Here is a 10144-nt window from a genome sequence, read left to right on the forward strand (position 1 = left end):
AAAAAATAATAAATTTCAAATAAAGGAGAAAAAATTAACTTGTGAATGAAATGTAAAATGTGCAAAAATGTAACGAAAAATAAACTTATAACAGGTCCTTGAATCAAGGCTCAATAAAAGTGATTTAAGCAGTTTGCAACTACCCATTCAGGGCCAGGACTACAGAAAATTGCCATTCTCTCTATGAGAGAACTAACAGGGCTAAATATGCGAGCAAGGGAAATGTCTTTCCCTGGTCTGGCTTGTCTGCACCTTCTCAGGGAATGAGTCATAATGATAGCCAATCTTAGGTGCTTTACTAGGAATTTAAGTTAAGGGGAAGTCTGGCCTCTAAAGTGTTAGAAAAGCTGCCACCCCTCAATCTTTGGTCTGCATGACCTTATGCTCTTAGGCACTTTGCAGATTCTCAGTCAGTCTCCATGACCTCGTGGCTCTTTTTAGCACTTCTTCTGGAATCAGACAGAGAGACATTAAATCATAGTCCCATAATATTTACCTGGTTACCATAGTCTCAGGCTTTTCAGGTATGCATTAATATTATAGCAAATATGTGTTTGCATTAAGCTTATATCACTGTAAAATTAAAAAAAGGATTAAAAATCAATTGCTCTAATTAAAAAAATTAAAAGGAAAAGCAATTAGAAAATTCAAAATTCAGGGAAAAAATGCAATGCTCTCAAGGATAAAAATTTGAGGGAAAAGAACACATATTGGATTGCACATGCAAGGAAGAAAAATAAAAGAATGTTTTAAAAATCAAAAAAATATATAGCTTAGCATTAGTGAAAGATTTTTCACCCAAAAATGAGATCCATTTCCTGGTAAGCTTTTGCATGAACTGTGAGTGTAAATGGGTTTTACAAATAGCAGATTCACAATGCACATTCAAATAAAGTACCATAATTTCTAATAATACATTTAAAGACAATAGTAAACAACCCATTATTATAATCACTTGCTATGATGCTTTAAAAAATTTGCATACTTGTCACAAATTCAACAGGTGTTGAACCTTGGCTAAGATATTTTCTCAACAAACTCTGTTATTGCCTCCTTAGCAATTGTGAGGCAGAGCCTAAAAAATCTGATTTAAAAAAAAAAACCTTCTGGTTCTAAATTATCCTCAGGAACCCTAGATCCCTCTGATAGAAAAGCAGGCTAAAACATAGAGACTAACACAACAACTTAAATGGAAGTTAATTACAGAAAAAAGGTATAGGGGAGAAGGAAAGCAGAGATAGAGATGGGATATGAGTTGTCATAAAGGAAGCCAGGAAGAGGAGGTGAGGAGGAGAACATTCCAGGTATGGAGGACACTCAATGAAAAGATGCAATCAGGAGATGGCAAGGAACAGCAAGAATGTTCTTAGAGTACTTGGATGGAGGTAAAATGTAAGAGGACTGGTAAGGAAGAAAGGGGTCAGATTGTGATGGGCTTTAAATGCCAAACAGAGGATTTCATATGAGATACTGGAGGTAATAGGGAAACACTCTAATGCATTGAGTTGGGAGTGAGTGTGACATGGTAAGAGCTGTACTTTAAGAAATCACTTTGGCAGCTGAATAATAGATGGCTTGGAATGGGGAGAGACTAGAAGTAAGGAGACCACCAGAAGGCAATTGCAATTGTCTGGCATGAGATGTGAGTCCATACCAATATGGTAGCTATATGAGTGGAGAGAAGGGAAAATACACATTAGATCAGGTGTCGGCAACGTATGGCTCTTTCTGCAGGAGCCATAAAGTCCATTTTTTTTCAGGCACTGTTACAGGATCATGCACTGTGAGCACTGTATGACTTTCACGAAATTACATTTTAAAAAATGTGGCTTTAATGGCTCTCATGGCCAAAAAGGTTGCCGACCCCTGCATTAGATTATCTGACCTTAAAGAAACTTGGGATTATTTGAAGCAGTTTCCCAACTGTGATCAGGTCCTCACACTTTCTCCTATTCTGCACCCAGCTCATCATTCATCTGTAATGCTTGTACTAGGTATGTCTGCTAATGGATTGAATAATTGGGTTGGTTGTCCAACTGCATATCACTTTCTGGACAACAATGCCTCAGTTTCCTTCTCTGTAATATGGAGATGATGATAATAATAATAGTATCTATTTCCCTGGGTAGTTATAAACAGATCATATTAGTTATGGGCTTTAAAAACCTTAGAATTTTATATTAATGCTAACAATGATGATGATGTACTTTGATGGGGTACTTTGATTATCAGTGTAGGTCACAATCCCTTGGAACCCTCATCCGTATCTTTTTTGTTCATCATACTTAGAAGTATCTGCCCACTTAGCTAAAGATTTTCCTCTAGGTCTTTTAATGGATACTCATGGAGCCATCAGGCTATCATTTTGGTATCATTTCTTTCTTTCTTTCTTTCTTTTAAAGACTGGATTTATCTAGTGTAGGCTGGAAATGAAGGGGCTACTCATGAATGCAGTCTTGCTCCTGACTAGATAGGAGTTTTGACATGCTCTGTTTATGACCTGGATTAATTCACTCTTTCTTTGACAGTCTTATTGTTCTACAACATTGGGGGCTCATCATGTCAATACTGATTTTATTGTGGACACCTTATCAATATAGTCTACTGGAGCTCAGAACTCTGGAGCTCAAGAGATCAGCCTACTTCAGCTTCCTCACTAGCATTTATTACAGCTGGGTGCCAACCTAGACTCTTGTTATATCATTATTTCATTAGTTTCTACTTTTACTTTTTTTAAAACTTTAAGGTGTGCAGAGTGTCTTATAGTTAAAGATATTATTTCATTTGATTTTTGATAAGACCTTGTGAAATAAGTAAAACTTTTTGCTAAACTTAAATGTGAGGAAATGAAGGCTCAGAGAAATAGAGAAAATGTGGTTGAAAATAATATTGTTTTTTAAATTTCCTTTTTTTTTCTCCTTGTAGACTGTGTTCAGTTTCACAATGGTCTCCCTTGCTGCAGCAAATGCAGAATTTTGCTTTGATTTTTTCAAAGAGATGAACACCAGTCAAGGAAATAGCAATGGCAACGTCTTCTTTTCTCCCCTGAGTATCTTCATTGCTCTATCCCTGGTGCGAATGGGTTCCAGAGGTGATTGTGCAAAGCAAATTGATAAGGTAAATTTCTGATATACAGACCCATGTTTGTGCCTTTAGACATATCTTTTGCAGCTCATCGGTCTTCCAGATTGTTTCCCCCCTCAAATTTTGTGCCTAAGAATTAGAGTCCGGAAATTAGCTGACTGCAGAGGGACAGGTGTCATATTCTCCTGTAGCACCAGAGTTTACTTCTCTGTGTTGGAAAAGGACTCCTTTTTGAGTGCTCAATTTAAAGTGGAGAGGAAGCCTGGAATCTCATAGAATCTCAAGATTGCTCTCCTCATTCAGGCGCCTTGAAGAGTAAGGTTAGAATGGTAGAAGAACATGTATTTTATTTAAAAACCAATGAAATCCTTGTTTAAAGATACCAAATGCTTTCCATCTGATGCATACTTCAGGCACCACTAATACAATTTATTCCAGAAAGATATTAGTTCATTTTATCCTTCTGTTGTCCTCATCATCTAAGAGTTTTTATTTAACTTATAGGCACAATATATATGGCGCTGTCAGGCTCTGTACTCAAAGTGAGAGCACCATTCCTCCCCCAAGAAACTTGCCATCTAAAAATCAGTGGGCTGTCTGGTTCAGGAGCTCTACTATTTGAATGTTAAGGTGACGCTATACTTTGATGGTGAATATCTGTGACTTTACTTCACATAGATACCTCCCATACTTTTGGATATTGAGCCTTGATCTGTTGATGTCTTAAAATAAAGATGATGGAATTAAATTTTCACAGGTCTAACACACTTAGCTCTTAAAAACTGTGCTCCCTAGCAACAACACCTGAGAACTAGAGTAATGCTTGGATTCTTTTGGAGAGATGAACTTGCCCATGTTGGACCTGGAATTAAAACCCAAGTTTAATCCTGCCTGAGACATCTACCAGTTGTATGACTCTGCGAAAGCAATTTAATTTCCCTCAGCCTCAGTTTCCTCATTTTTAAAATGGAAATAATAATAGCAACTAGCTCATAGGGTTATGGTGAAGATTAATTATAAATATATATGTGTGTCACATATATATATTGCTTTGCAAGCCTTAAAGTGCTCTATAAATGCAAGCTATTGTTATTATCATAACTATTACCTTTAACTAAAGCTGACACTAAGGGTTAGCAGAGTGAACAACTATCCAGTGCCACTCATGGAGTCAGAGGTATAAAGAGTGATAATCTTTAATCATTTGGTTTTTTTATGTGTATATAATTTCAATTTCAGCCAATTTTAGTTTCCATGACCCCTGATATTGGATTTAGAGTGAATCAGTTTATAAGTGTTTCTATGAAGGCTTAATGCTTCTGGTGATAACACACAGAAGTCTTGTACTCTGATCAAATGCAGAAATGGACCTGAATGGACCCGCCTGGTGCAGCTTTGAAGTGCCAAGTATTTGATACCAATGGTTAGGACATAATTTAAGGCTTGTCTATGACTGTGTCTTCTCTGGTAATTTCAATAAAACACAGATCATAGAATCTAAAAGTTGCAGGATTGAAGATTAGTTCTGGAAAGTACTTCAGAGGCCAGCCAGCCCAATATCCATTAGTTTACACACACAGAAAATGAGCTGAGGGAGTGATAAAGAAGATAGGATTGGTGATAAAGGCAGTGCTAACATGGAACCACAGAACAAAGCCCACGGACAACTTTTTTCTTTTTAAAAATTATTACCTTTTGTCTTAGAATCATTACTAAGTATCAGTTCCAAGACAGAAGAACAGAAAGAGCTAGGCAATTGGGGTTAAGTGACCTGCCCACCGCCACCTAGCTGAGAAGGATCTGAGGCTAGATGTGAACATAGGACCTCTTGACTCCAGACCTGACTCTTTATCCACTAAGCTGCACCCTATTCCATACACAATTTCAAGATCTTCCCAAATAAAATGGATAATAGCAGAAAGTATGCCCAATGTTTTTCTCTCCTCTATCCTACTTCTTCCCAAGGAATGTTTTAAAAATAGATAAATAAAAGTTAAATGATTCCTAGGATGCTATTAAGTTTGGGAAAGATTTCTGACTATCAGTTTTATGACTGCTGCTACATCTGTTAAAACTTTTCACTGGAAAAGGGTGATTTTTATTTTTGGTTTAAAAAAGCTTCTTGACTGTCTGTAGTAATTTGTATCACTCATGATAACATCACTGACTTCTCTTAAGCAGTGTCATATTCTTTGTGTTTCTAATTGCAGGTGCTTCATTTTCAGAATGACCAAGGATCTTCAAATTCTCAGGTAAACATATGACATTTTATTTGAAAAATTTCCATGAAAAGAAGCAAAGTATGTTGTATGATGGGTGATTAATTTGAAAGAAATCTTTCTTTTTCTTCTTCTTCCTCTTCCCCTGCTTGGAAACCATAGTTCTAGATGGCTGGAATTTTGTTTGTTTGTTTTTCATCTCTCTGAAACTAAAAAGAATAAATTTTAAAAATGTAATCTTTCAATTCGATTCTAATAAAGTTTGAAAATCGCTAGTTAATAGACTTGTCATTAGTGAAGACAAAATGAGATTAAACAAGATGCTATAGAGATGTCAATTCTTCATAGTAAAGGCAAATTTTACTACTTCAACAATTTGTAGATTTTGCAAATTGACCCGAAGGAATTATATCCAAACAACTGACTGCAACTTAAACCGTATTCATTTTGAGTTCAGCATCATAATGAGCAAAAGATGAAATAACTGAGGAGACAAAAGTTTGACCTTCTGAGCATATTGGCTTATTAATCAATGCACACTGATTACTTAAGCAACTGGGACCAGGACACTTCCACAGCCTGGGGCTGGATCCCAAATACAGGGGTATAAAATTTTTTATATATGGAAAAACTATTAATTTAATAAGAGCAATTAATTAAAAGGAAATGATACAACAGTAGGTGCTCTGATTTTTAATTTGATGAAAGATTAGAGACTTTCCAAGTTGGGAGAGAGCGAGCGAATAAGCCCAATTCCCTGAATTCAGAAAAAGATGTATCCCACTCTTCCCCAATTATCTGTGAACAGTCAAAGGAACATGGAAATAATAACTGAGCAGTATGGGGCCTATTTCCAGATGAGACATATAGGTTCCTTGAGATATACACTTATGAGAAATTCCTTGCATCACTCTCCGGATACAATTGCATTTCTGGTCAACATAACCGAGTTCCTTAGTTATTAAGGGTCTCTAAACTTCAGGAACAGGTGACACAGCTTCCTAGCCGTTCAGGGCTAGGTCCAAACAATCCAACAAAGTATTTTCCCAATTCCCACAAATAAATAAACTTTTCTCACAAGTCAGTATTTGGACTGGGCCCATACCTGAATGAAGAGGGAACTAGGCTAGCTCCAGAACTGAGTCACAGATGGAATCAATGTGGTTCACTCAGTTCCCACAGTTAACCACTTGCTCTACTAATCCACTCAATTTCCCATAATTTTCTCACAGTATTGATTTCTTAATGGTTACATATGAGGTTATATTGCCTAATGATTCCATGAATGTGCTTCCACCCTTTAGTAGCATTCTGTAAATATATGTAGTTATTTACATATGTGTATCTTCCAATTCCAGGAATGAATTAACTACTTGTCTTTATCTTTTTAATAATAATCTGGCAACACCCAGGGACTCCAGTCTCAGATGAAAACACTTCTCTCAGAAATAAATACATCTGGAAATGAATATCAACTCAACATAGCCAGTGGTCTGTTTGCAGAAAAGATATTTGATTTTCATGAGGTAAGCTGAGTTGTTTTTACTTTAACGGATTATTGTTATTATTATTATTACTAATATTTGCCCAAAAGGTTATTTATAAGATAATTTAATGCTTCTCATAATTAGTTTTGGCAATTTTAAATGGAAAGAGCCCTGGAGCTTGACTCAGGAGAAGTCGCTTGAACTTTGGGACTATAGGAAGTCACTAAACTGCTCTGAACCTCAGGCTCTCCATCAATAAGATAGGAATAATTATACTTGTACTACTACCTCGCTCACTGATGTAAAAAAATATGGTTTTGAGGTATATGAACCTAGGTATGCCATTTACCTTCTTGGGGTTTCTCTTTTTTTCTACTATGATATGGGGAGAGTAACACTTGTACTTTTTACTTCACAAGATTGTGAAAAAAATAACAGTTATTAAAACTTTAAACTGTACTAAGACTTTTGGGACATCCTGGATTGTATGTTAAAGTTTAAGCTTTAAATTGCACTGAGTCTTGGGATACCCTATATGTAAATGATTTAGTGTTATTTAGTGTGCATTCTAATGAGTAGTAGTTTCTTGAGCCATATGGAAGGAAAAGGGTAATTTAGGGAAGTCTAAAGGAACACCAGAAGCAGTTATGGTTCAGTAGTTCTGGTCCTGAAGTCAGGAACACTTGAGTTCAAATCAAGCCCCAGATACTTCCTAGCTGTATGAGTTTGGACAAATCACTTAGCTTCTATATGCCTAAGAAGCAGCTAAGTGACTAAATGGATAGAGTGCTGGGTATGGAGTCAGGAAGACCTGAGTTCAAATTTGGCTTCAGACACTTCCTAGACGTGTGACCCTGGGCAAGAGACTTGACCTCTAATTCCCTGACAAAAGGATCCACTGGATCCATCCCTTCCAATATTCTTTCCAAAAATATCCCTCGAATAGCTATGGACCATGGGATCATGAAGAGTTGTACAAAACAGGAATAAATGAACAACAAAAGGAACACTAAAGATGGAATTCCAGGTATGGTTCTCAGAGTTGGTTTTCCCATTATTACGGTTTCAGACGTGAATATCACAAGGTTTGTATGTCCCCTCTGGCATGGAAACATGGGATTCTCTATTGGGATAGCTTTTCCTCTTAGCTCTGGATTAATGATTGATGTGGATGGGGCTGAGGGAAGGGAGGGAGATAAGATGCTTACTCCACACACCCTACTAATAATAATAAGGTGCTAAGCTTCAAGCTTCCCTTTTAGAATCCACTTAGGTTAAGTCTAAGTTTATTGTCTAAGAGACACACCTTTCCTGAGGGGATGGGAGGTAATGCATTTGGTTTAAAAAAACCTTACCTGGGAACGAAAGTAGTAATTTGCTACAGTCAATCATCTCAGGATCTGATAGTAAATAGAACAGGAGGTGGGAAATTTAGAAGTACAAATATCCACACCTGTCCCTGAGAAAATCCTGGGAATATGACTTGAAGAAACCTTAATACATTTTTAAAAAATGAACTGACTGATGACCATCCAGTCATTATCTGCTGTTAAAGAAGATATTTGCTCTTGAAAATTAAATGTTAATCCTCAATGAATGCCCTCCCTGGGTTAGATAGAGGGGGAGTGAGGTCACTGAAAACAAGTCACATCTCTCTAATATAGCTATATCCAAAAGGACAAAACAAAACTGTCTAGTATTTCACTGGACAAAGCATTATCATATCAAGGCTCAAAACCCAGAATTGTATGATAACTGAACTTAGAAAACAGTGAACGCCATTTCTGTATCATATGCCATTTAGGGGATTTAGGATATCATGCCCTCTTTGTATTGTGCATTGTCCATTCTGGGATCCTGGGGATCTAGGCCTGGGGGCCTTGACATTCTTTAAATGGGTAATATCCATAAATCATGTAAAAGCACTGTTTCACTTTCCTGTGTCGAAGTGTGGAGGGACCAGATTTTCTCTTCTCCAAATCTGGCATAAACTGACAAATGATATTCCATTTGCAAAACCTTACTAAAAGTATATTTACATTTGGGGGTAGGTGGGTGGCTCGGTGGGTGGAAAGCCAGACCTGAAGATGGGAGATCCTGAGTTTAAATCTGGCCTCAGACACTTCCTGTCTGTGTGACCCTGGACAAGTCACTTAATCCCTGTTGCCTAGCCCTTACCACTTTTCTGCCTTGGAAGCAATACACAGTATTGATTCTAAGGTAAGAATTTAAAAAATGTATTTACTTTTCCTGAAATTAGGATTGTCCTGGGAAAATCTAAGTCATCATCATATATGTAGGCTTAAAGTCATCCATCAATAAGCAGCTACTGTATTCCACGTAGTGTGATAGAAGCTGAAGATACAAATGTGAAAATGAAATAATCCGTATTCTCAAGGTACTCATATTCTAATCAGAGATACAAATAATCATATAGAGAATATATATGTACATATACATATATAAATACTTTTTTTTTACCATTTTTTTTTACATTTATTAATATTCATTTTTAACATGGTTACATGATTCATGCTCCTCCTTTCCCCTTCAACCCCCCCCCCCCGCACCTCCCCTACCCATGCGCATTTCCACTAGTTTTGTCATGTGTCCTTGATCAAGACCAATTTCCAAATTGTTGGTAGTTGCATTGGTGTGGTAGTTTCGAGTCCACATCCCCAATCATGTCCACCCCAACCCATGCGTTCAAGCAGTTGTTTTTCCTATATGTTTCCTCTCCTGCAGTCCCTCCTCTGAATGTGGGCAGCATCTTTACCATAAATCCCTCAGAATTGTCCTGGGTCATTGCATTGCTGCTGGTTCAGAGGTCCATTACATTCGATTTTACCACAGAATGTCAGTCTCTGTGTATAGAGTTCTTCTGGCTCTGCTCCTTTCGCTCTGCATCAGTTCCCGGAGGTCTCTCCAGTTCGCCTGGAACTTCTCCAGTTTATTATTCCTTTTAGCACAATAGTATTCCATCACCCGCATATACCACAGTTTGTTCAGCCATTCCCCAATTGAAGGACATACCCTCCTTTTCCAATTTTGCACCACAAAAAGCGCAGCTATGAATATTTTCGTACAAGTCTGTTTATCTATGATCTCTTTGGGGTACAAACCCAGCAATGGTATGGCTGGGTCAAAGGGCAGGCATTCTTTTATAGCCCTTTGAGCATGATTCCAAATTGCCAGCCAGAATGGCTGGATCAGTTCACAACTCCACCAGCAATGCATTAATGTCCCAATTTTGCCACATCCCCTCCAGCATTCATTTCTCTCCCCTTCTTTCATTTTAGCCAATCTGCTAGGTGTGAGGTGATACCTCAGAGTTGTTTTGATTTGCATTTCTCT

The 10144-nt window shown here is 37.4% G+C and overlaps 1 protein-coding gene across 2 annotated transcripts in view; it reads left to right on the forward strand.

The window, feature by feature from the left end:
- The first annotated feature begins 2943 nt into the window (after positions 1-2943).
- The window catches only part of SERPINB7 (serpin family B member 7), a 29850-nt gene continuing 22649 nt past the window's right edge, over positions 2944-10144 (forward strand). Inside the window, exons 1-3 of one of the 2 annotated variants that reach the window (XM_044657911.1) lie at positions 2944-3117; positions 5295-5336; positions 6716-6829. In XM_044657911.1, coding sequence (XP_044513846.1) covers positions 2944-3117; positions 5295-5336; positions 6716-6829 — 330 coding nt within the window. Of the gene's footprint in view, positions 3118-5294; positions 5337-6384; positions 6388-6715; positions 6830-10144 lie in introns of both variants that reach the window. The other variant, XM_044657912.1, reaches the window with a different exon arrangement.

The sequence above is a fragment of the Gracilinanus agilis genome, chromosome 1 (assembly GCF_016433145.1).
Source record: "Gracilinanus agilis isolate LMUSP501 chromosome 1, AgileGrace, whole genome shotgun sequence".
Classification (NCBI taxonomy): Eukaryota; Metazoa; Chordata; class Mammalia; order Didelphimorphia; family Didelphidae; genus Gracilinanus; species Gracilinanus agilis.